Below are 26,943 nucleotides of genomic sequence, written 5' to 3' on the forward strand. Positions count from 1 at the left end.
AAAAAAGGAACAATCACATCTGACCCCAGAACATTCACCTGCAGACAGAGTCCTGCGTTTCCATGTGAAGATCAGAACCTCCAGAATTCACTGTCACTCAGGAACGCCCCTCACTCACCCTCTCACTCACCCTCTCACCCTCTCACTCACCCTCTCACTCACCCTCTCACCCTCTCACTCACCCCCTCACTCTCTCACCCTCTCACTCACCCTCTCACTCACTCCACCTCACCCTCTCACTCACCCTCTCACTCACCCTCCTCACCTCTCACTCTCTCTCACCTCTCACTCACCCTCTCACTCACCCCTCCACCCTCTCACTCACCCTCTCACTCCACCTCTCACTCACCCCCCTCACCTCTCACTCACCCTCTCACTCACCCCCTCACCCTCTCACTCACCCCTCACCCTCTCACTCACCTCCCCTCACCCTCTCACTCACCCCCTCACCCCCTCTCACTCACCCTCTCACTCACCCTCTCACTCACCCCTCACCCTCTCACTCACCCCCTCACCCCTCTCACTCACCCCCTCAACCCTCTCACTCACCCTCACTCACTCACCCCTCACCCTCACTCACCCTCTCACTCACCCCCCTCACCCTCTCACTCACCCCCTCACCCTCTCACTCACCCTCTCACTCTCACTCACCCCCCTCACCCTCTCACTCACCCCTCACCCTCTCACTCACCCTCTCACTCACCCTCTCACTCACCCTCTCACTCACCCCCTCACCCTCTCACTCACCCTCTCACTCACCCCCTCACCTCACTCACCTCTCACTCACCTCTCACTCACCCTCTCACTCACCCCCTCACCCTCTCACTCACCCTCCACTCACCCTCTCTCACTCACCCTCTCACTCCCCCCCCTCTCACCCTCTCACTCACCCTCTCACTCACCCTCTCACTCACCCCCTCACCCTCTCACTCACCCTCTCACTCACCCTCACTCACCCCTCACCTCTCACTCACCCTCTCACTCACCCTCTCACTCACCTCTCACTCACCTCACTCACCCTCTCACTCACCCTCTCACTCACCCTCTCACTCACCCCCCTCACCCTCTCACTCACCCTCTCACTCACCCTCTCACCCTCAGTGAGAATGTTTAATGTGAATAATCTCAGAAATAAAGAAGAAGCATAAATGAAGAAGTGTGTCCAACCGACCCGTCATGGTGAAGACGCCGACCACCAGGCCGATGGTGCGGTTCCCCAGGAGAGTCATCTCGATTTCAGACGCTGCATTTTTCTTCTGTTCCCTTCTGGATTTGAAAGAAGCCCAGATGCCCGTCCCGAGAACCAGCAGGTAGAAAAACACCATAGCAATCACTCCTGGTATGTTCACCCCCATGATGAGAGACAGACTGAGTGAGTGAGTGAGTGACTGAATGACTGAGTGAGTGAGTGAGTGAGGGAGTGAGGGAGCAAATGAAGGAGAGGGAGGAGAGAGGGAGGACAAACACAACGCTCTTAGCTGCTGTCACTTAAATTACATGTGACAGGTTCCACCAGTCACTTCACAAACATCTACATAAATTGTCTCTTTGTTCAGGAATCCTGTTTTCCTACTCACATCCTCCTTTTTGTACTTTTCTTGTCCACAAACTTCCACTGAGTTGATGTAAAATTATGATAAATACAGATCACAGGCTCTGTCCAACCAAACCACCTCACCTTGTCCAAGAAAAGGTGGAAGTAAAAGGCTGGAGACAAACTGAACGTCTAAAGCAGGAGAAGTTTGTTTACCATCAATAATCTGGCCCGGGGGACTAGAAAAGTCAACATAGTATGATTTTAAAAGTAAACATAGTGAGATCTTTGAGAGTTCAAACCCCTGGACTCTGCTCCCAAAGGAGGAGCTTTATAACACGAGTGTGGTGAGATGATGAAGGCCAGTAGACGTCAGAATTTAGCCACAATTTAGATAATTCATCCATTTTCTTCCACCTACCTGGGGTCGGGTTGTGGGGGCAGTAGTCTAAACAGAGACTCACAGACTTCCTTCACCCCAGACATGTCGTCCAGCTTCTCCAGGAGGACCCTGAGGCATTCCCAGGCCAGCCCAGAGACATAGTCCCTCCAGTGTGTCCTGGATCTTCCCCGGGGCCTCTTCCCTGTGGGACATGAACACCTCCTGAGGGACACGTCCAGGAGACATCAGAACAGACGTCCTCCCCTCAGCCACTCCTCTCCACGTAGAGGAGCAGCGGCTCTACTCCGAGCTCCTCCCGTGTGACTGAGCTTTTCACCTTATCTCATTTGTGCCGCTTGTCTCGGTGTTCTGGCCCCAGTGCTGCAGGTGCTGGTGTAATCATAATTCTAATAATTCTAATATTGTGTATATATCGCACGTGCTGCTCCTTGTACTTCTAATTAAATAAACCACATTTTATGACCTTGTATTTATACCTGTGTAATGACAATAAAGTTGAATCTAATCTAAAATATTAAATGTTCATTCAGGGTTGAAAATGACACTGTCAGTCACTTTCTCCTCAGTCAACAGGAAAGCCCCCAAAAAACAGACGTGTCTATTTCTGTACTTTGTTTATGTAATAAAGTTTATTACTCATATCTAGAGTGTGCAGGACGCCCTCGACCTGTGTCCGGTGTGTCCTGCGTTTTTGCGGCGCGTGTTCAGGTGTCAGCATGGTGCGAATCTGGCATTGATGTAGCGCGTCTTGAGTGTTCAACAGCCTCAGAAGTTGAAAATGCTGAACTTTGGCGTTGTACGCGCCACGTCAACCAATCAGGGACGAGTATCCAGTGACGTAGAAACGTTATTACCCAGAAGAAGGAGAAAAAAGAGAAAGACCCGAGAACTGGGGCCGAGAGCCACAAACATTAGCAGAGTAAATATACAGTGGTGGACAAAATAGTTGGTTCCCTCTGGTAATGAAAGAAAAATCTGCAATTTTCACTGAAATAACTTGAAAAGCAAAAATTTATAAAAAAAAATCCTGACAAATAACCAATGAAAATCAGACACAGGCCACTGAGCCGATTGCCAGGACTACACCAGGACTACACCAGGACTACAGCAGGACTACACCAGGACTACAGCAGGACTACACCAGGACTACACCAGGACTACACCAGGACTACACTACAGGACTACACCAGGACTACACCAGGACTACACCAGGACTACAGGACTACACCAGGACTACAGCAGGACTACAGGACTACACAGGACTACACCAGGACTAACACAGACACAGGACTACACCAGACTACACAGAACTACACCAGAACTACACCAGGACTACACCAGAACTACACCAGGACTACACCAGGACTACACCAGGACTACAGCAGGACTACACCAGGACTACACCAGGAACTACACCAGGACTACACCAGGACTACAGCAGGACTACACCAGGACTACACCAGGACCACACCAGGACAGGACTACAGCAGGACCACACCAGGACTACACCAGGACTACAGCAGGACTACACCAGGACTACACCAGAACTACACCAGGACTACACCAGGACTACAGCAGGACTACACCAGGACTACACCAGGACTACAGCAGGACTACACCAGGACTACACCAGGACTACACCAGGACTAGGACCACACCAGGACTACACCAGGACTACACCAGGACTACACCAGAACTACACCAGGACTACACCAGGACTACAGCAGGACCACACCAGGACTACACCAGGACTACACCAGGACTACAGCAGGACTACACCAGGACTACACCAGGACTACACCAGGACTACAGCAGGACTACACCAGGACTACACCAGGACTAGGACTACACCAGGACTACACCAGGACTACACCAGGACTACACCAGGACTACACCAGGACTACACCAGGACTACAGCAGGACTACACCAGGACTACAGCAGGACTACAGCAGACTACACCAGGACTACACCAGGACTACACCAGGACTACAGCAGGACTACACCAGGACTACACCAGGACTACACACTACAGGACTACAGGACTACACCAGGACTACAGCTAGACTACACCAGGACTACACACCAGAACTACACCAGGACTACAGCAGGACCACACCAGGACTACACCAGGACTAAATCAGCAACCAGGACTAAACCAGGACTAGGACTAGGACCAGGACTAAAGGACTAGGACTCCAGGACTTAGTAGAAGTATAAATATAAACAGACCTCGTCCACTTTTGTTTTATGTAATAAAAACACTGAAGTCTCTCTCAGCCTGGTTCATCTTTCCAGGAAAAGACAGAAAATGACGAGTCCGGGGAAAAAGACGCCCTGGACTCAAATGTAAAGACGTCCAACCCGTGTTTTTGACTCCGCGTCTGAACGGATCAATGCCAATTTTACACTCAGAATTTGGAGTTTAATTTGAGAGTTTGAAAATATTTGTGCTGAATATTTAAAAGGTAATTTTTTTATACTGAATTTAAACATTTTGAAAAAGTATTCTACTACTACTACTATTATTACTACTACTACTACTACTACAACAACTACTACTACTACTACTACTTCTACTAATACTACTGCTGCTACTACTACTACTACTACTACTACTACTACTACTACTACTACTACTACTACTACTACTACTACTACTACTACTACTACTACTACTACTACTACTACTATTACTAGTTACTACTACTACTACTATTGAATTTAAACATTTTTGAAAAACTATTCTACTACTACTACTATTATTACTACTACTAATACTACTACAACTACTACTACTACTACTACTACTACTACTACTACTACTACTACTACTACTACTAGCTACTACTACTACTACTACTACTACTACTACTACTACTACTACTACTACTACTACTACTACTACTACTACTACTATTACTGATACTACTACTACTACTACTACTACTACTACTACTACTACTACTACTACTACTACTACTACTACTATTACTGATACTACTACTACTACTACTACTACTTACTATACTATGAATACTACTACTACTACTACTACTTTTGAAACTACTAGTATTCTACTACTACTACTACTATTATTACTACTACTAATACTACTACAACAACTACTACTACTACTACTACTACTACTACTACTACTACTATACTACTACTACTACTACTACTACTACTACTACTACTACTACTACTACTACTGATACTACTACTACTACTACTACTACTGATACTACTACTACTACTACTACTACTACTACTACTACTACTACTACTACTATACTACTACTACTACAACTACTACTAGTTTTTTATATTGAATTTAAACATTTTGAAAAAGTATTCTACTACTACTATTATTACTACTACTAATACTACTACAACAACTACTACTACTACTACTACTACTACTACTACTACTACTACTACTACTACTACTACTACTACTACTACTACTACTACTACTGATACTACTACTACTACTACTACTACTACTACTACTACTACTACTACTACTACTACTACTACTACTACTACTACTACTACTACTACTACTACTACTACTACTACTACTACTACTACTACTACTACTACTACTACTACTACTACTACTACTACTACTACTACTACTACTACTACTACTACTACTACTACTACTACTACTACTACTACTACTACTACTACTACTACTACTACTACTACTACTACTACTACTACTACTACTACTACTACTACTACTACTACTACTACTACTACTACTACTACTACTACTACTACTACTACTACTACTACTACTACTACTACTACTACTACTACTACTACTACTACTACTACTACTACCACTGCTGCTGCTACTACTACTACTACTACTACTACTACTACTACTACTACTACTACTACTACTACTACTACTACTACTACTACTACTACTACTACTACTACTACTACTACTACTACTACTACTACTACTACTACTACTACTACTACTACTACTACTGCTGCTGCTGCTACTACTACTACTACTACTACTACTACTACTACTACCACCACCACTACTACTACTACTACTACTACTACTACTACTACTACTACTACTACTACTACTACTACTACTACTACTACTACTACTACTACTACTACTACTACTACTACTACTACTACTACTACTACTACTACTACTACTACTACTACTACTACTACTACTACTACTACTACTACTACTACTACTACTACTACTACTACTACTACTACTACTACTACTACTACTACTACTACTACTACTACTACTACTACTACTACTACTACCACTACTACTACTACTACTACTACTAATACCACTGCTGCTGCTGCTGCTGCTACTACTACTACTACTACTACTACTACTACTACTACTACTACTACTACTACTACTACATAAATGAGTATGAAAGGAAGATAAACTCTAAAATCTGGGCTGAAAAGTTCCACGGTGCTGTCACTCACTCTAAGAACCGGCCTGTGATTGGTCAGATGTTTATTCCATCCTCCAAGAATGTTTTGCCTACAGGGTCGATACTCCTCGAACGTGAGCGAGAATCAAGATAACAACAAGAATTTGAAGCTTTTCGGATTTCAGAGCTCAACAGTCACTGCCCACTCTGCTCCTGGAAGAAAATTCTCCATTCTCAACGAAACGACGGCTCCTCTCAAGACAATTTGTCAACGAAAACTGACAAACAAAAGCGGTGAGCAAATTTAGGACTAAACAGAACTCAAATAATCACCTTTGGGCACCGACTCACCCTTATGTAACAGATAATACTCCCTACAACTGTACAAAAACTCACCCTTATGTCACAGATAATACTCCCTACAACTGTATAACAACTCAACCTTATGTAACAGATAATACTCCCTACAACTGTACAACAACTCACCCTTATGTAACAGATAATACTCCCTACAACTGTACAAAAACTCACCTTATGTAACAGATAATACTCCCTACAACTGTACAAAAACTCACTCTTATGTAACAGATAATACTCCCTACAACTGTACAAAAACTCACTCTTATGTAACAGATAATACTCCCTACAACTGTACAACAACTCACCCTTATGTAACAGATAATACTCCCTACAACTGTACAAAACAACTCACCCTTATGTAACAGATAATACTCCCTACAACTGTACAAAAACTCACTCTTATGTAACAGATAATACTCCCTACAACTGTACAACAACTCACCCTTATGTAACAGATAATACTCCCTACAACTGTACAAAAACTCACCCTTATGTAACAGATAATACTCCCTACAACTGTACAAAAAACTCACCCTTATGTAACAGATAATACTCCCTACAACTGTACAACAACTCACCCTTATGTAACAGATAATACTCCCTACAACTGTACAACAACTCAGTCATCTCATCATTGTTGCACTGTCTTCCTATTACCTCTTGTATAAAGATTTTATATTATTTATTTATATTTCATTACTGGTTTTTCTATTTTATTTTGACTTGTACATTTATGTTTATATAATTATATCTTATTTCACACAGTCTCTTGCCCCTTTTTTGCTTATTTAGAATTTACCCCCCACCCCCCACACACAAATTTTATTAAATAAAACAAAAATAATGTGTTAGTGCAGCATAAACCACACTCCTTATATGCATATTTTGACCAATTTATAATTTAATTTTCCTTTCTCCCTTTTTTTTCTTTTAATAATTTTAGTCACTTACGACGGAATATAAGGGTCAGATAAAAATAAAAAATAAAAAATGCTGGCGCTACGAGAATAAAGTCGTAACATTTTGACATTAAAGTCGTAATATTATGAGAATAAAGTCGAAGTTAAAATAAAGTCGTAATATTATGAGAATAAAGTTATAATATTATGAGAATGAAGTCGTAATAAAATCAAAGTCAAAGTGAAAAATGCGGCAGAAGAAGAACCTTGTTTTTCAATATAAAACCAAAAATAAGAAAATGAACAACAATTTTCTTCATTATTTGCACCTCCGGACTGAACCAGGACAGAACCAGGACTGAACCAGGACTGAACCAGGACTAAACCAGGACTGAACCAGGACTAAACGAGGTCCAAGACCAGACCGGGACTGAGACCAGGACTTAAACAAGGCCTGACTCAGGGACCAAGACTGAGACTGGGATCAGACAAGAACTGAGACCAGGATTGAGACCGGGAACAGGACCAGCACTGAAAATGGTTCAGTGGAAACGCCATTTCCCATTTCCGTGACTTAAACCAGGACTAAACTAGGACTAAACCATTTTCAGTCCTGGTCTGGCCCCGGCCTCAGTCCTGGTCTGGTCCCGGTCTCAATCCTGGTCTTTCTGGTTTGGTTCCGGACCTGGTTTAGTCCTGATTCAGTCCTTGTTCAGTCGAATGAACAAATGATACATGGATTCTTCTCCTTTACAAAATGCTCCAAATTCTCCATTCTCCACTCGTTCAGACTTTCCAAACAACCGATATTCTCTTAATATTACGACTTTATTTTGACTACGACTTTATTCTCGTAAAAATATCACTTTATTCTCGTAAAATTACGACTTTTTCTGGCTTCGACTTTATTCTCATAATATTACGACTTTAATGTCGAAATGTTACGACTTTATTCTCGTAGCGCCAGCATTTTTTTAAAAATCTGACCCTTATACTCCGTCGTAGTACTTAACTCATATTATTTTTATCGTCATTTTTTTTTTTTTTTTTAAACAATCTTACAATCTTAAAGCGTTATTTTAATTCCTACTTCCGGACATACACGTAAACGTCCCCCGGTGATGGCGCATGCGCGGTCGTGCCCCTGCGGCAGATTCAAACTCACCGCGGCTTCTCCCCGTGAGCTCTGTCCACAAAATCCAACCAAAAAACACCAAAGAAACACCCAAAAAACTCCATGAAACCAGGCTACAGGTGAGAGGTAAACCGCGTGTCTTTATTTCAGCAGACATCACGCTATGGACGGGATTATGAGCGCGGACGATCTCAAAAACACAACTTTTGACAGCGGTTAGCGTCGTTAGCTTAGCAGCACAACGCCCCGAGCTTTGTTTTTATTTTGTTTTTATTTTGTTTTTGTTTTGATCCCGGAAAAACGCGTAAAATCAGACACTACGTCGTTGGCAAGTCACTTTGGAAAATGGTCAGAAGCGATAATTATTTGAGGAGCTGTTGTGCGCAGTACATTCGCAGATTTGTAACTTTATTCAACTTTTTTTTTAGCACTTTTTTTTTTTCTTTTCTTTTTTTTGTTTGGAGCTGCGGTCCATCCTCACTTCCCCTGTCCCAGCAGATTTATACATAAATGATTTGTGATTTGTCCCAGTTTTAGGCAAGAAATGGGACTAAACCAGGACTAAATCAGAGCTAATCCAGAGCTAAACCAGGTACTAGACTGAGACCAAACTGGGTATTAAACTGAGACTAAATCAGGTACTAGAGTGGGACTAAACTAGGACTAAACCAGGTACTAGAGTGGGACTAAACTAGGACTAAACCAGGTACTAGAGTGGGACTAAACTAGGACTAAACCAGGTACTAGAGTGGGACTAAACTAGGATTAAACCAGGTACTAGACTGAGACTAAACCAGATACTAAACTGAAACTAAACCAGGTACTAGAGCGGGACTAAACCAGGATTAAACCCGGACTAAATTGGGTACTAGAGCGAGACTAAACCAGGTACTAGAACGGGACTAAACCGGGACTAAACCAGGACTAAATCAGGTATTACATTCACAGACTTGCAGCTTTATTCAGCATTTTTTAGCACTTTTTTTTTTTTTTTTTTTTTTTTAGTTTGAGCTGCGATCCACACTCACTTCCCCTGTCCCAGCAGATTTATACTAAAATTATTTGTGATTTGTCCCAGTTTTAAGCATGAAATGTCCCAGATGTCCCTATTTTGGAACAATCTGATCCCTGTCAACAGTAAAAAGAGACTTAAAGTGTCATTTGTTTAAGTAAAATACAAAAAAAGCTGTTTAAAAATTATCAAAACACAATGAAAGTGGGACTAAACCAAGTCCTAGAGCGGGACTAAACCAGGTCCTAAACTGGGACTAAACCAGGTCCTAAACTGGGACTAAACCAGGTCCTAAACCGGGACTAAACCAGGTCCTAAACTGGGACTAAACCAGGTCCTAAACCAGGTCCTAAACCAGGTCCTAAACCAGGGACTAAACCAGGGACTAAATCGGGACTAAACCGGGACTAAACCGGGACTAAACCGGGACTAAACCGGGACTAAACCGGGACTAAACCGGGACTAAACCAGGACTAAACCAGGTCCTAGAGCGGGACTAAACCAGGACTAAACCAGGACTAAAGCGAGTACTAAATTGGGGCTACACCAGGACTAAACCAGGTACTGGACCAGGTACTAGACTGAGACTTAACCAGGTACTAGAGTGGGACTAAACCAGGACTAAACCAGGTCCAAGAGTGAGACTAAACCAGGACTAAACCAGGTACTAGAGTGGGACTAAACCAGGACTAAACCAGGACTAAACCGGGACTAACACAACAACAAAACTGTGCCCAAAAAAAGGAGTTGGAAGAGGAATAATTTATTTAATCTCACCTCTCAAAATGGAGATGTTGTCAGTAAAATATATTTTGAGGTTCCAGAACTGCAAAGGGGATGCTCTGACTACAGTGCCAACAAAATTTTTTATTTTTATTTTTTATTTTTATGTTCGGTCTGACCTGTGTACCTTTTAAACGTAACTTGTGTAACGCTTTTTGTTGCTTTTGTGTTTTTAGGAGCTAAGATGGAAGTTTGCTCGGAGGACAAACCGGAGCAACGTGAGACTGATGTTTCCAACAGAGACGTTTCCTCTGAACTCAGCTCCTCCTCCTCAGACCTGCTGGTACGACTCACAGCTCACAACACACTCACTGTTTATGCACCAGTCTCAAGTTTGGACACACTCTCTCGTTTTTTCAATTATTCTCTCTACTTTCTACATTTTATAAACACTCAGAAGACGTGAAGCAAGATACATGGAATTATGGAAGGGAAAAAGTAAACAAAAAATTTAGGGTTGTCCCGACCTGATCACGTGACTGTGGACTTGATCTGGACTCGGGCATTATATATGAAAATCATGTTCAAAGTAAACAACAATCTCCTGTCAAAATCGTTACAAAACATGTTCAAAATCGGAAAGAGCCGATATGAGCTCAGAGGCACGACCGTGTTTATCAAAAAGAAAATCAGAACAAACATTATGAAATTTTGTAAATCTGTTAAAGGGCTGGAGCTATGGAACAAATGTACAGAAAACCTAAAACTGTGCACCAAACTCTTTCACTTTATAAAGAAGTTTAAATGTTTAACTCTGGACAGAAACAGGAATTATGAGTAGGGACGGGCATTCGATGAAATTTTCTTAATTGATCGTCGGAAGAATTAACGATCGATTATCGATTAATCATTAATGTTTTTATATTAAAATGATCATCATTATTATTACTATCTGCACTAATCTGAATAAATAAATTCAACTTTACGACATATAAACATAACGACTCTAGATCCACATCAGCTGTTTGACATTATAATGTGTTTAATTCAGTTTTGTTCAAATCTCACAGAAACAAAACTTAAAACCACATCACTAATTTACATAAACTAAGTGAAGATAAAACTCCAGCTCTTGTGTCACTGATGTGGTTCAACTTGTGTTGGATTAAAAGACATGACTCAGGTGAATACAGGTCAGTGTGACCAGATTTGTGTTTGTCAAAACCAGGACAGCGTACGGGGGGAGGGGGGCGGGGCCTCGTCATCCACATTGAGCGACTCTCACCTGGAAAAACTTTTTCCCACTGGACACAGAAACATATGTGCTGCTTTATACACTGTGCACATGGACTCACACTTGATGTTGATTTCGATCATATCGAATCGAAAGTGCAGTGTATCGAGATATGTATCGTATCGGCAACTCCTTAATGATACCCAGCCCTAGTTCTGGTCTGGTTCCTGTTTTGTCCAGTTCATTAAGTTTACTAAGTTACACATTCCAAGACCAAACTGTGAAAAGTCAAGATTTTCAACACTGATGGTTCATGGTTAGAAAAGTTAATTAAAAAAAATTAAAGCTTTGGACATTTGATTTTTCACACTAAGTTCAGCTCAAATACGACACATGAAATCAGCACAACCTGATCCCACAAACATCCTGGATCTTTGCTCTTAGTTAATTTTATAATGTTTTATCGAAGTATCGGATCGGGACTCGGTATCGGCAGATACTCAGAATCAAAGGACTCGGACTCGGGGGCAAAAAAATGTGATCGGGACATCCCTACAAAAAAATCTATTTTCAAAAATTTCAGTGTTATTCCTTAGTTTCTTTGTTATCGTTTCCATTTCATACACTTTGTTCATCCACTTTTTAAAATTTATTTCTATGTTTTGATTCATTTACAGTTACATAATGTGATTGTTTGTGTTTTTCAGAGTTCGGTTGTGGAGGAGAAGGAGCACCTGCAGGTTTACCTTCGCGTCCGTCCTTTCACCGCCGCAGAGAGAAACACCGGGGAGGCTCAGGTCAGACCAGGTCCACAGAACAAAGAGTTTGGGATTTCACTAAAATGTCATAAACTGGTTCATTTGTCATTTATTAGGGATAGGAGGGATAGGGATCTGGATTTTTTTTTCATACCGATATCCTTGCCTGACCAGCCACACTCTTCTACATTCTGTTTGAATCCAAAAGCGCCTGGAATCGGACCACGGAGTGACAAACCTCAGTCCAAACTTCATTAAATAAGACAAATTTTAATACACAAATTAATGGGCAATTTATAAAAGGAAAAAAGAAAGAATACAGTGACATCTAGATGAAGAAAACCAGGCCATTTTCTCAGTTTTCCCAGATTACGGTAATTTCCGGACTATTGAGTGCACCTGAATATAACACGCATCAACTCAATTTAAAAAGGAAAAAAGTGTACATATATAAAGGCCGCACTTGTCTATAAGCAGCAGGTGTCCACGTCTTCACTTAGACTTAGACAAACTTTATTGATCCACAAGGAAAATTATTTGGACACAGCAGCTCACATATCACGATATAATATAATAACAAAGAGCAAAAGTATAAATGGTAATAATAAATTCTGAAGTAGCAAAAAAGAGCAAGAGACCATCATTAGAGAAAGATCATTAATAGAATATAAAATCTCAGCTTTATACAGGAGGTCATAGGAAGACGGAGCAATCATCTGCATCATCTGTATTTCTTTGTGTATTTTCCTTGAGGAGGGTTAGTGTTTAAAGTGCAAAATAAAATAAAACACAATCAAAAAACTGCATCTTCCTCGGCGCATCACCGCGTCTCTCCCTGCGCTCTACTGCACATGTCTCCTGCAGAAAGAGCCTCTGTCCTGTCTGTATCATGTCAGTTTCTCGTAGGGAATACCGGCTCGAACGTCCCCCTGGCTTGAAAGTCTCGGCTTGAACGTCCCCCTCCTCCCAGGATGGGACGTTCAAGCTGGCCTCACACACTGTGATGTACTGAGTTACAAAATCAGCTTTTATATCATAATAAAATAAAATGTGAATGTACCAGACAAAACGTTGGGCCTTGTTTATGTCATTTTGCTGATCTTCCTAAAGCAGGACACATTTTTTCAGTCTGTAATATCAATAGAATCTTCATTTACTTAGAAGTTTACTATGAAATGGGAAAAGTGGGGAATTTCTGGTACAAGTCATTGTTAAATGCGCATTTGCGCTTCAGCTGTTTGTGTCTCGCTCCTTCTGAGTCACAGACGCCACAAGAGACGCTCAGTTCAATGACCCAATGAAAGGAAATGAAAACCTGAACATTTGCATCACTTTATAAACAAAATCTCGGATGGCCAGAACAAGACGTGAAAAACGGACATGTTCGGGGAAAAATGGACGCTTGGTTACCCTACTCTGCGCACAGCAACATACATTCGGTTTGTTGATTAAAAATGAACGTAATCGATGAAATTCTTAATGATCAATTATCGATCAATCGACTAATCAATAATCCTGCCCATCCCTAAACTGAACAAAGCCCAGAGTCACCGTGAACGCACCAAACAAACAAAACCACTCACCCATCACACTGTCGGGTTTCCTTTAAAGTCCCACGGGGGTCTATTCTTGAACTTTTTTCACAAATAAACATTTAATGATGCGCCTTATAATCCAGAGCGACTAATAGTGCAGAAAATACAATAGTCGTAGTATTTTAAGTCCACTCACTGTGTTGCATTGTATTTCAAAAGAAGTAGTACGTAGAAATGAAGTGCAACATGATTTTAGAACCCAATAATGTCTAAATAAACCGTATTTGCCTCCTACTCCTCCTCTTCCTCCAGGACTGCGTGACCATCGAGACTTCGGACACAGTTCTGGTGAAACCTCCCGTCTCGTCTCCGCCCGTGAGGCAGAGCGCGGCCGGGACGGAGCGCTCGCTGCCGCAGACCGGACAGCGCTTCCAGTTCTCTCAGGTACAACGCCACGGCTCACGGCTCATGTTTAGGTTTAGATGATTCTTTGCAGTGACGTCGTGCTGGGCGTGGAAGACAATTTGTTCCATTAGATTCAGATTTTGAAATGCCGTCAAATTTCTCACTTTTTTTTTTTTTTTTTTTAAGCGGAATAAACATGTTTGAGTTATTTTACTCTGAATGTCAGTTGATGAAATTTAAAGTTTGTATTTTCAATTGTTTCATGTAAAAAAACAAAAAAACAAAAACACCTTTTAAATATTCAGAACAAATATTTTCAAGCCCTCAGATTCAATGGTCAAAATTTAGAATTTAAAATGTGGAGTGTAATATTCGAAGTGTAATATTCAGAGTGTAAAATGTGGAGTGTAATATTCGGAATGTAAAATCTGGAGTGTAAAATCTGGAGTTTAATATTCGGAGTATAATATTCGGAGTGTAAAATCTAGAGTGTAAAATCTGGAGCGTAAAATTTGCAGTAAAAAGATTTACAGCAAAGATCCAATATTCCAAGGCAAAAGTGATCGATCCAAACTGATCCGATCTGACTTCGTAACAAACAGATAATGGTGCAGTGAAGCGATCTGATTGGTCAGAATTAGCCTCGTCGAAACCTCAAACCCCGCCCCCAGATGAGAACAGCCAATAGGAAACAGCCTCTGTCCTCCTCACTCACACGACATCGATGCTTCTGCCTTGGCGTTTTGGATTTTTGCTGTGAAATTTTTCCTGCAATTTTTACACTCTGAATTTTGACTGATTTTAAAGTATTTGTGCTGAATATTTAAAAGGTGAAATTTTTATTTTGAACTTGAAAAATATTGAGAAGTGAGTAATTCAACGGTATTTACAGGGTTCCCACAATCATGGAAATCCTGGAAAATTCATGGAAATTGAAAATGTCATTTTCCAGGCTTGAAAAAGTCATGGAGTTTTAGTATTTCTTTCACACAACTACAGTGTACTGTTCAGTTCTCATGAGTCTGTTCTGATTATTTGTGAACGTCTGCACCTTTTGTTTAAAAGAGATGACAATAAATGCACTGACAGGATTTTAAATGTTCAAAAACTAGAATCTCAAACCAGAAGGTGAGTGGAAAGAGTTCACATTTCATATTTAACCCTAAAAATCTGATCAATTCTACACATGTAGGTGCTGTAAAGTCATGGAAAATTCACTTTAGATCATAAAAAAAGTCATAGAAATGTTTTGAAATTGTCAAAAAAAAAAAAACTGTGAAAAAGAGTGGGAACCCTGTATTTAAAGTTCAAAATCTAATGGAACAAATGATCTTTTATACACATTTTTTTTTACATATATAAACATAACTTCACTTCATATCAGTATATCACATGAGGCAATGCCAAGTCCTGCGGTCTGCATCCAAGCCATTTTATGTGGCCCACAAGCGGTTAAAAAGTATAATTAATGTTCATGACTCTGTGCTGCTGCTGCTACATCTACCACAATGCACCGCAGTTGTTCCCTGTGAAGTGACCTCATCCCGCCACTAGAGTGGAGTGTTTCTCCAGTTGTGATTCCCCCAACGCCTCTGGCCCTGAAAACTCGACAAATCTCCCCAAAATGTTCAAGAAAAGAAAGTGACACGACCCCTTTAAGCGTCCATCTGATGTAAAATAATTCTTTTCACACAGTTTGGGTTTTGGAACATCCATTACACAATAGTTCTGAAATCTTCCTGATTTCTTGGAGACAGTCACAGACCAGGAACTATGAAAGTCCGACTATTGCTCCTCCCTCCGCCCGTCCTGAGAAAGCACAGGCTCCGCCCTCCAAACGTGACGTAGACTCTGAGTGAGCCGCCCTTCCTCCGCCGTCTCAGGGAGGGAGGGGGAGACAGACGTGACCCTGATAGTTGCAGGAATAAACTTTTATTCATCATGGAGATACAGCGCGTTCAGCCGCATGTGTTGGACCTGGAATCGGACCTCGTCCACATCAGCTGAACATTACTGATTGGTAAAGTTTTAATAAACACTAGTAGATCAACTTATTTTATTGTGTTCACTGCATTGTAGAACAATGAGCTTAAACTGTGGCTTTTGTTTAGGTTCATGTGGGAATTGTCAGACGATGCGGTGGAGGCGGTGGAGGAGGTGGAGGCAGGTGGGGAGGGTGGGGAGGGTGGGGAGGGTGGCGGGTGCGTCATATGTGAATCTGCCGCGTCATCGTTGTAGCAGCTTTAGTTCGTTGTCACGTGGGAGGGCAGAAGAAATACACTGCAATTTGTAAAAAAAAAAAAAGCAGAATCAATCTAAAAACCACTTCAGCGACAAATCCAAGGCCCACACATCACTCTGAGAAGGTAGAAAGATCTGAAAAGTTGATTTTGCATGAGATGGACCGTTTACAGACCCGTATTAGCCGCCGTGCTCTGATCCAGCGCTGACCCTGAAGCCTCGTTCTCCCTCGCAGGTTTACGGGCCGGACACAACGCAGAAGCAGCTCTACGATGGCACCGTGAAGGACCTGGTCAAAGACGTTCTGACCGGAGGAAACTCTCTGGTCTTCACTTACGGAGTCACCAACGCCGGCAAGACCTTCACCTTCTTAGGTCTGTATCGCTGTCTGTGTATCCACTTTCTAAAACTCACCTGTTGTGCAAATTTGACTTTTTTTTAAGCGTTATAACTCGGGTTGTTCTGATACTGCTCAGCGAACACTCTGATACTGCACTTTTTTCAGGTATCGGTATCGACGAGCTGCCCAGAGCGGGTTAAATACAGACTGGAATAATAATAATGACACTAGTGGGTCCGGTCAAGTGGTAACGGAGGGAAACGGGGGCAGATTTTTGACATTCAAATGTCTCTTATTCAGAAACTAGAGGGACTATTGAAATAAGTAAAGTATCAGAATGTAGGAAAGAGTTACACTCCAACAGGGTCAAGTTAAACCTGTGAGATTCTTTCAAGTTGTTGACAAAAAATTTAAAAACTCATGTCGGTAACGGAGGGAATGAAATATGCAGCACTTTTTGGTCAATAAATCCAAACAGTGATAACTCTTGGTTCTCACTTCCATATCCTTAACAAACTGGTTTGAATATTTGCTTCATATAGTTTTCTACCATATGGTACAAGATTAGGTTGAAAAACCTCTGACTTTTTGACTCATGAGATTTTTTATTAAGAAAGGTCATGGTAACGGAGGGAAAAGTAACGGAGGGAAAATTGTTCAAACAAGTAGAAGGTGCAGGATTTTACATCATTTGTCACTTTTTTTCTTCTGAAAACTTTAATATTACTTCAAAATGAAAGAAACTATTTCTTTAAAATATGTCAGTCCTTCCAAGAACATTTTTATCATTTTAAAAACATTAAAAAAAAAAAAATCATGTACCTTCATCAACAGTTCAAAGATGGAACCAGAAAAGCACTGAGAGAGCGCAGACCTCCGCCAAGGACTACCCCCATTTTTTATATAAATTGCGATAAAATCAGTCTTCTGTATCAGATCCGGATCAGCCTTTGGAATATGAAAGAGGATCCCATTGTCCATCCCTGAGTCAAATTTCATGGGGTTTGCTCAATAATTAACCGAGATATTGAGAAACACAATTTTTGGCCCCATTTACCACAATGTTAACTAAAATTTCAAAGTGATCCAGAATCCAGGATTTCTTCCGGATCAGCCCCAAAATGAAATCAGTTCTTTCTTTTCACATTTCCAACAAATCCTGAAAATGTCATCAAAATCGGTCCATAACTTTTTGAGTTATGTTGCTAACAGACAAACAAACAAACAAACAAACAAACAAACGCAGGCAAAAACATAACCTCCTTGGCGGAGGTAATAACACAAGATATGATGAAATGCATCCATTTATTTACATGATTTGCAGGTCTTTGAAATTTGGGAAATAATTTTTGTTCCATGTTTCATACATGGTCTGTTTAAAACATATGGAACTTTAGAACCAAAAATGGTACAGAAAAAAGGTCAACAGTTTCATAAACTAGAGTACATATGTATCTGTTCAATACATTTTTATATCAGATGCATTAACTTGATTTTTTGGCCTTGTTGTTTACTTGACTGGGCCCTAGTTTAAATGGAAGCAAAGGTGAAGACAAATACAGTATCAGACAATCACAATGGAACAACTGATGATTTAAAAAAAATAAGGAAATGAAATCAAATGAAAACCACATGGGTGAGATAAAAGATTTTGGTTTAAAGAGTGTATGTATTTTTTTCCAGCTTTTATTAATAGGACATTTTTGTACACTGTGTCAACCAACTGTGCTGCTGCTGCTGTCCAGATCGGCTCAAACGGCTCCAAACGTGCTTTTAGATGAACAGGAAAACTACAGGAGGCCACCGTAGTCTTCTTTTCTAATGGGAAACACTGAATTCTTATACATGGAGCCATAACTCCAGCTCTCTCAAACCCTGTCCCCCTCTGGCGTTTCCCTCCAGGCCCAGAGGCAGACGCAGGCCTCCTGCCCAGAGCTTTGAGCACCATCTTCAACAGCATCGAGGAGCACGTGTACAGCGACCTCTCCATCAGACCTCACCGCTGCAGAGAGTTCACCAGACTCACCAAAGAGCAGCAGGTGGAGCAGATCCTGCTCAAGAGGAGCCTCCTCAAGCAGAGCAGAGAGGTGAGCGCTAACCCTAACACCACGGAGCAGAGGGTTCGGTTTTATTATCACTCTGTTCACCGTTAAAGTACAGGATTTTTCAGACTATAAGTTGTTCCAGAGTATAAGTCGAACCAGCCAAAAAATGTGTAATGAAGAAGAAGAAAAACATAAATAAGTTGCACTTTTTTGGGGAAATATATTTTATAAAATGAGAGATCAGGAGCAGACATTTCCTGTGCAAAGTCAAGTTGTAGTAAAAACAATAGAAGAGAAAACAACAGACTGTTAACGTTACATATGAACAGTTCTTCAGATAAACTATAACATAAACAACAGAACAGAACAAGTTTAACCAAACTCTCCATCTCACTCCAAATCACTAAATCCATTCAATTCTTCATCCTCGGTGTCATTTCTGAACAACTTGTCCTCGACCTCCAGAGGTAAACAGAGCGAAGCAAACTCTTCTGTGTCGCTGTCGTCAGACTCAGCATCAGTTCCAGTTAGAATTATTGGGGTCTTTCTGAATCCCGACAGGATGGTTTCAGTGTCACTGAAGTCCAGACTTTGTCCATCCATCCAGTGACTTCAGGAAAGTTTCATGGTGCATCACAAGTGTCACAAGTTTCTCTCTCACTCCAAACTTTCTTTCTGCTGCTCGATTTCCGTTTTCAGCTGCAGATTTCACGACTCGCAGCAGGACAGAGGCTCTTTCTGCAGGAGACAGTGGTGACAGTGGTACAGGAGGAACAGGAGCAGCAGATACTCACACACAAGACTAGAACCTCTCCACACTTCACTCAAACATTTTAATATAGACGTCACAGGAAACACACGAACCATTAAAAAAGTGCCACTTATAGTCCGATAAATACAGTACAATACCTCACAGTACAATATAAGTCTGTGCAATTAATAGAATTTTGATCGAGATTTCGAGATTTTCGATTTGTATCTCCAAACTCATATAATTGAGTTGAAACCATTTAAAGCTTAACAAAGTTTATTTTGAGATATTTTTATATAAATAAGTATATTTATTTGTTATTTTGGATACATTTATGTTTTTCTGCCTTATTTCATGTTCAAAGTTTATTTTGTTCATTTTCTGTTTTGTACATCACAAATCTGCTCTAAAGTTCAGATTTGTAGCCTGTATTTATTTTCAATTTGGAATTTCTGTGCAAATTATCAATAACAAAGTGTTTTTTGAGAGAGAAATGCTGATAAATGCATCGTGTAAACAGATCAGTCTGTGCAGTTTCTTTTGCTTTTTAATGCTCGGTTGCATCTTCAGTGTAAGTGTAGCTTTTAAGTGTAGATGTTGTCAAATTATAGGATAGGACTGAGTGATATGACAAAAAATGTTTTATTTTGTCTGAGTGAAAAAGTAAAAATCCCTATAAATATGATTTGTGTGTAAATGGTTCAGTGTTGATGCGTCTGTAACATGTGTTTTTGTTCCACAGGTCGACAGGAACACGACTCTGCTGAACTCAACCATAAAGACTCAACATGAAGGTAAAATGTGCTGCTCACGTTTCAAACTGTGGACAAAATGACAGATTTGAAACATGTTTTATGGTAATGTTTTGTAGTTAGGACTGTTTGACCTTGAATGTTTTATTTCCCTCAAAATGTGTTCATTTTATTAATGTTTTCAGAAAAGGGCAGGACATGAACATATGAACATTATATGAATTAAATGAATTTTGTTGCAGCCTTTTAAAACTGTTTGAAATGTGTTTTGAAAACTACTCAAGATTCTAATTTTAATCTGAGTACATCTCACGCCTCCAACATCACACTCACCCCAATGACGCTGATGGCTCTGTGACCTGTGACCTTTACAGCCTCGATTGTGGGGACGGCGCTCACTTCAGACGACAGGATCAGTCTGGACCTGGGGGAGCACACCAAGTTCTCCGTGTGGGTTTCCTTCTGCGAGATCTACAACGAGAACATCCACGACCTGCTGGAGGCGCCACCGAGCAGCAGCCAGAAGAGGACGGCTCTGAGGCTGTCCCAGGACGTCAAGGGACACAGCTTTGTCAAAGGTACGAGGGGCCAGGGCTGTCGAAAATCACACACCACTGGTATTAAAACTATTTCTGAAACTAGACACTGATTTGAGCTGAGCAGGTATCGATACAAAAGTCTGATTGTCAGGACAGAGCAGAACCTTTCCTGAATGTGTTTAGGAACGACCTGGAGCTGAATCAGGACAAGTATAAGAGCACATCATAATTACAAGGCTCCTGCGTTTCTGTTTTGAACTTTCATTGACAAAATAATCCTCCATACAATCTTTAATATCATATTATGGAACATTCCGAGTAGACCTGTAATGATAACATATTTTGCTGGACGATTAATTGACTAAGAAATTATTGTTATAAATGATAATGTTGATATTTTGAGACCATTTTCAACTAATATAATGACAATGGAATAAAAATGCAAATACACTTTTTAAAGATAAATAAACTTTACTTTCTAAGCAACATTTAACACAGGATCTTGTGGGTTTTCAGTGGATTTCGGGCTCTCCTGGGGGCGGGGCTTGTTGTGTGGATCGGGGTTTGGGTGTGTGTCGGCTGCTGTCGTTTGAACCATTTCTTCTCGTTGTTTGTGCTTGTGACTGTTAAGTGTCCCACTTGTGTTGATTTGGCATTGTGACTTGTTTTGTCACACGACGATGAACTGTTCTGGTTCTGACGACGGCGTTAGTGTTGCAACTTTCTGCACTCACAAATAATCTGTCTGTACATCTACGCTGACATGTTCATTCAAGCGTCATTACGCCAAGAAAGCGAGGAGTCCGAGAGCGGTAGAAGCCTTTTGACACTCAGACTCTTTGGTAAAGAGAGAGACAGATGAGGAAAACAAACATGCAAATAGAAATTAATCGCGGCTGGAAAAGTTATTGAGCTCCTTAAAAGTTATTGTACAATTAGTTGATTTATTGATTATTGTTATAGGTCTAATTCCAAGCAGAGAACTTAAATATCCATAGAAACAAGAAGGTGATGGACCCCCATCCAAAAAGTTACATATTGGACCTTTAAATATAATCATTTGGGATAATTTAGTTTGTTTTTAATTGTGTCAGTGGCATAAAGTGGTTTTAGTGATACTGTTTACTGCAGTGCGTCTCTAACGTACGTGTGTTGTGCTCAGACCTGCGCTGGGTGCACGTGGACACAGCGGACGACGCCTACAGAGTCCTCAAACTGGGCAAGAAGAACCAGAGCTTCTCCTCCACCAAACTCAACCAACTCTCCAGCAGAAGGTAAACACCTGCCACAGTATCTGCGTCCGAACTCGTGTCATTATCATCTAAATTTACAAAATATAGAAATATGACATCAACATTTTATAGAATCTGAAAATAACTGTGAGAAAGTGTTTGAGTTCTGCAGCTAGTTCTGAAAATGACTAAAAATATATCACTCTAGTGGCAAAGGAAAATTCTATTATGTCACATGTAGGGATGCAACAATATTCGATATTCGTTGGATACTGGTGTCATGATTTGATATTAAGGATCAGCATCGACTAATCGATAATTTAAGAATTTCGTCGATTACGTTCATTTCTAATCGACAAACCGAATGTAGGTTTCTGTTTGTAGATATGAAGTTGCGTGTGCCACAAACACTTGAGCTGTGGCCTCAGTCCCACGTTTGGGCTCTGGCTCCTTGTAGACCCTGTACCTCTCAGTGAGTTTGTTTACAGCGCATCAGAGTCCCGGTTTTGTCATGGTGCATGTAAACGCAGAATCCCAGTTACTGCAACATAAAGATCTGCACTAAACCTGCACAAGTACACGACACACAGAACAGACTCACCATCAGCAGAACACCCCTCTGTCACAGAGAGAACACCCCTCTGTCACAGAGAGAACACTCTTACTCCACTGAGTCGTGTCCTTTAGTCCGACAGGAACTGAACCACATCAGCGCACAAGAGCTTTTTTTTTTTTTTTTTCTCTGCTTATGCGAATGAGTGCATGGCTCATTTTAAGTTTCGTTTCTACTTGTGCAAAGCTGCATTAAACACATTCTAATGTCAAACGGGCTGATGTGGCTCTAGAGTTTTGATGGTTTATATGTTGTAAAGTTAAGTTTGTTTATGCAGATTAGTAACAGTAATAAAAATAATGATGATTATATAAAAACGTTAAAGATTAATCGAAAATCGATCGTTAATTTTCCCGATGATCAATTTATTCTAATCATGAACGGTTCTTGATTTTTCAGTGTAAACAGTTGTAGAATGTCACTGTGTTCTAACGTGTGTCCTGCAGTCACAGTATTTTCTCCATTCGGATTCTGAGGATTGAAGATGTCGGGACGCCGAGAGTCTCCACCATCAGCGAGTCAGTGCTTTACATTTTCTCTTTAATCCACTACTTCAGAAACAATGCAAATGTGTAATAACTGAACACAAAAAATGGCAGATTTTTACTGTCTTAAAAACGTGAAACACAGAACTAGACTTTTCAGTGGTCCAACGTTATTGCTCACTTAACTTTATGCAAGAGCTTTTTACTTTTTCCTGGGACCAGAGCGGAGTTTGCCGTCATGGGAATGCTAAAAGAGCCTTACTTTCTTGTTTTCAGATGATAAAAATATATTATAATTAGATGCAGACGGCACACAGCGGTCTCGTTTTGACTGAATTATAAAGCGTTTGTCAGAGAACAAAGGAGCGTGCTGTTTGCACGATAAACATTTATGTTTTTAAAAGACAGACATACCGGTGTCTCCACCTGTTGGACAGATATTGCTGACTGACTACTGACTCCCATATTTACGAGTGACATTATTATTTCACTTGCCATGTTTACATGAGAGCTTAATTTCTGAATAAAAATAATTTAATTCTGAATAAAAATTAATTCCGCTTTTAAAAAGACCCTGTAAACACTTAATACCTAATGAAAATTATTATTCAGAATTAAATTTAATTCTGAAGTAAGTGACTGGCTTTAAAGACAAATTAATTTATTCCTTAATCATGTAAATGTTTATTCTTTTTAAAAATAATTCCGGTGGTTTAGCCCATGCTCGTTGTGTTGAGATGACAGAATAGCCGGGAGCAGCTGAAGTGTGTGTTTTCTTCCCAAAGACGTAAATCCATTAGTGTCTCTGTCCAGTCAGAACCTTTTTAACAAGTTTTCTATTCAGAATTGTTATTTCCATTTACATCATGTCAATGTGGCCATTTCAGTCTGCAAAGAAAACTGTACATTAAAGTTCTTAGTTCAGCCTGCAGAATAACAAACATCTCAGTCCCACACCTGCAGAGCATCGTCGTAGGTCACCTGTAGTCTTTACAAACTGGCTTTTTTGTAATTAATCCAGAGGTGGACTGTGTACAACGGTGTACAATATGATTTAAAGAATAACAACTTGACATTATTTGTACAAGAGTCAAACTTGCATATAAGAGTATTTAGCTATGTCCATTTATATACAGTCAATGTTTTTCATATTTTCAAGACAGTATAAATCAGGTAGAACATGTTTAACTGCCCCACCGGTCTCTCGGTGAATATAACGAGCCGGAGTGTTGTTGTCTGTCCTTTTGTCCAGGCTCTGTTTGTGTGATTTGGCCGGATCGGAGAGATGCGCCAAAACCCAGAACAAAGGAGAGCGTCTGAAAGAGGCCGGAAACATAAATTCCTCCCTCCTCATCCTGGGCAAATGCATCAGTGCTCTGAGACACAACCAACAGGCCAAGTACGTACAAACTGTCCTCATGCTGGGGGTCTTCTGTCTGTATGTTTATGACAAAATGTTGGACGCATGAGCAAACGCTACCAAAAAAAGTTTGAAGATGTGCGGCGCATCAGTGCAGCTGGCCGTCGTACCTGTGGGGGCGCGTCTTGTAAACACGCGGTGTAAAATATACTAAGGGGTGCTGTCTGTATTAACCCGCTGCAGGGTGCTCCTGGAAGGATCAGCCAGATGTCTTGAATAAGTGTGATTTATTGAGTATCCACTATGAACAGAAAATGATGTAAGTGTGTGTGGTTCTATGGAAAACAAGGCATAAAACATGTGTATTATTTAACTATACAAGTATACATAATAAAACACATGGATATATTAAACAACTCTAAACATAAGTAACAAACAGGCCCGGTCAAGCAGAAGTAAACAACAAGTCCAAAAAATCAAGTTAATGCATCTGATATAAAAATGTATTGAACAGATACATATGTACTCTAGTTTATCAAACTGTTGACCTTTTTTCTGTACCATTTTTGGTTCTAAAGTTCCATATGTTTTAAACAGACCATGTATGAAACATGGAACAAAAATTATTTCCCAAATTTCAAAGACCTGAAAATCATGTAAATAAATGTTTGTATTTCATCATATCTTGTGTTATTCCATCTTTGAACTGTTGATGAAGGGACATGATTTAAAAAAAAAAAGTATTTAAAATGATAAAAACGTTCTTGGAAGGACTGACATATTTTATATGAATAGTTTCCTTTCATTTTGAAGTAATATTAAAGTTTTCAGAAGAAAAAAGTGACAAATGATGTAAAATCCTGCACCTTCTACTTGTTTGTACAATTTTCCCTCCGTTACTTTTCCCTCCGTTACCATGAACTTTCTTAATAAAAAATCTCATGAGTCAAAAAGTCAGAGGTTTTTCAACCTAATCTTGTACCATATGGTAGAAAACTATATGAAGCAAATATTCAAACCAGTTTGTTAAGGATATGGAAGTGAGAACCAAGAGTTATCACTGTTTGGATTTATTGACCAAAAAGTGCTGCATATTTCATTCCCTCTGTTACCGACATGAGTTTTTAAATTTTTTGTCTTGAACTTGAAAGAATATCACAGGTTTAACTTGACCCTGTTGGAGTGTAACTCTTTCCTACATTCTGATACTTTACTTATTTCAATAGTTCCTCTAGTTTCTGAATAAGAGACATTTGAATGTCAAAAATCTGACCCTGTTTCCCTCCGTTACTGCTTGACCGAACCCAAACTTAATATACATTAGTTATAAATTGAGCGCACACTCCTCGAAGTTTCTCTGCGCGCAGTTCAGAAAAAACACTGAACCTCAATACCTGGTCCCAGCCCTGCAAGATGGGGCCACGTAAGGGGGCCAAATTTCTGATTGGTCATTGCAGGCAGTGACAGTCTCCATGTAGAAGACCAAAAATACAAGTCCTTTTTAACACGCAGGTTGTTCACTTAATGTGTTAAAGTCGCCCTTTGTTTTCCTATTTACACTAAAGAGCCCCAAAGCGCCCTGAGTGTGTGTGACGTGTGTGTGTGACGTGTGTGTGTGACGTGTGTGTGTGTGTGTGACGTGTGTGTGTGACGTGTGTGTGTGACGTGTGTGTGTGTGTGTGACGTGTGTGTGACGTGTGTGTAATGTGTGTGTGCCCGTACTGTCCAGACTGCTCCAGCACGTTCCGTTCCGGGAGAGTAAGCTGACGCACTACCTCCAGAGCTTCCTGTGTGGGCGGGGCCGAGCCTGCATGATCGTCAACATCAACCAGTGCGCCTCCGTGTACGACGAGACCCTCAACGTGCTCAAGTTCTCCGCCGTAGCTCAGAAGGTACACACACACACACACACACACACGGTAACAGGATGCACCGCTCACTCTGTCGCTCACTTAAACATGAACTCTTAAAGGGCCCGTCTCCTGCAAAATCAACTTTTCAGATCTTTCTACCTTCTCAGAGTGATGCGTGGGCCTTGGATTTTTCGCCCAAGTGTTTTTTTAGATTGATTCTGCATTTTTTAAAACAAATTGCAGTGTATTTCTGTCGCCCTCCCACCTGACAACGAACTAAAGCTGCTACAA

At 40.6% G+C, this 26,943-nt stretch overlaps 1 protein-coding gene across 2 annotated transcripts in view; it reads left to right on the forward strand.

The window, feature by feature from the left end:
* Nucleotides 1–8,781: 8,781 nt before the first annotated feature.
* kif20ba (kinesin family member 20Ba) overlaps nt 8,782–26,943 on the forward strand; it is a 119,849-nt gene continuing 101,687 nt past the window's right edge. The window contains exons 1-12 of one of the 2 annotated variants that reach the window (XM_055162739.1): nt 8,782–8,893; nt 10,746–10,852; nt 12,451–12,540; nt 14,349–14,480; nt 16,918–17,056; nt 18,925–19,109; nt 20,561–20,612; nt 20,945–21,148; nt 22,272–22,383; nt 23,401–23,472; nt 24,692–24,838; nt 26,529–26,691. In XM_055162739.1, coding sequence (XP_055018714.1) covers nt 10,754–10,852; nt 12,451–12,540; nt 14,349–14,480; nt 16,918–17,056; nt 18,925–19,109; nt 20,561–20,612; nt 20,945–21,148; nt 22,272–22,383; nt 23,401–23,472; nt 24,692–24,838; nt 26,529–26,691 — 1,395 coding nt within the window. In that variant the 5' untranslated portion in view covers nt 8,782–8,893; nt 10,746–10,753. Of the gene's footprint in view, nt 8,901–10,745; nt 10,853–12,450; nt 12,541–14,348; nt 14,481–16,917; nt 17,057–18,924; nt 19,110–20,560; nt 20,613–20,944; nt 21,149–22,271; nt 22,384–23,400; nt 23,473–24,691; nt 24,839–26,528; nt 26,692–26,943 lie in introns of both variants that reach the window. The other variant, XM_055162740.1, reaches the window with a different exon arrangement.

This window comes from Boleophthalmus pectinirostris, unplaced genomic scaffold (assembly GCF_026225935.1).
Source record: "Boleophthalmus pectinirostris isolate CB_2022bp ecotype Guang Dong unplaced genomic scaffold, ASM2622593v1 HiC_scaffold_5, whole genome shotgun sequence".
Lineage (NCBI taxonomy): Eukaryota > Metazoa > Chordata > Actinopteri > Gobiiformes > Gobiidae > Boleophthalmus > Boleophthalmus pectinirostris.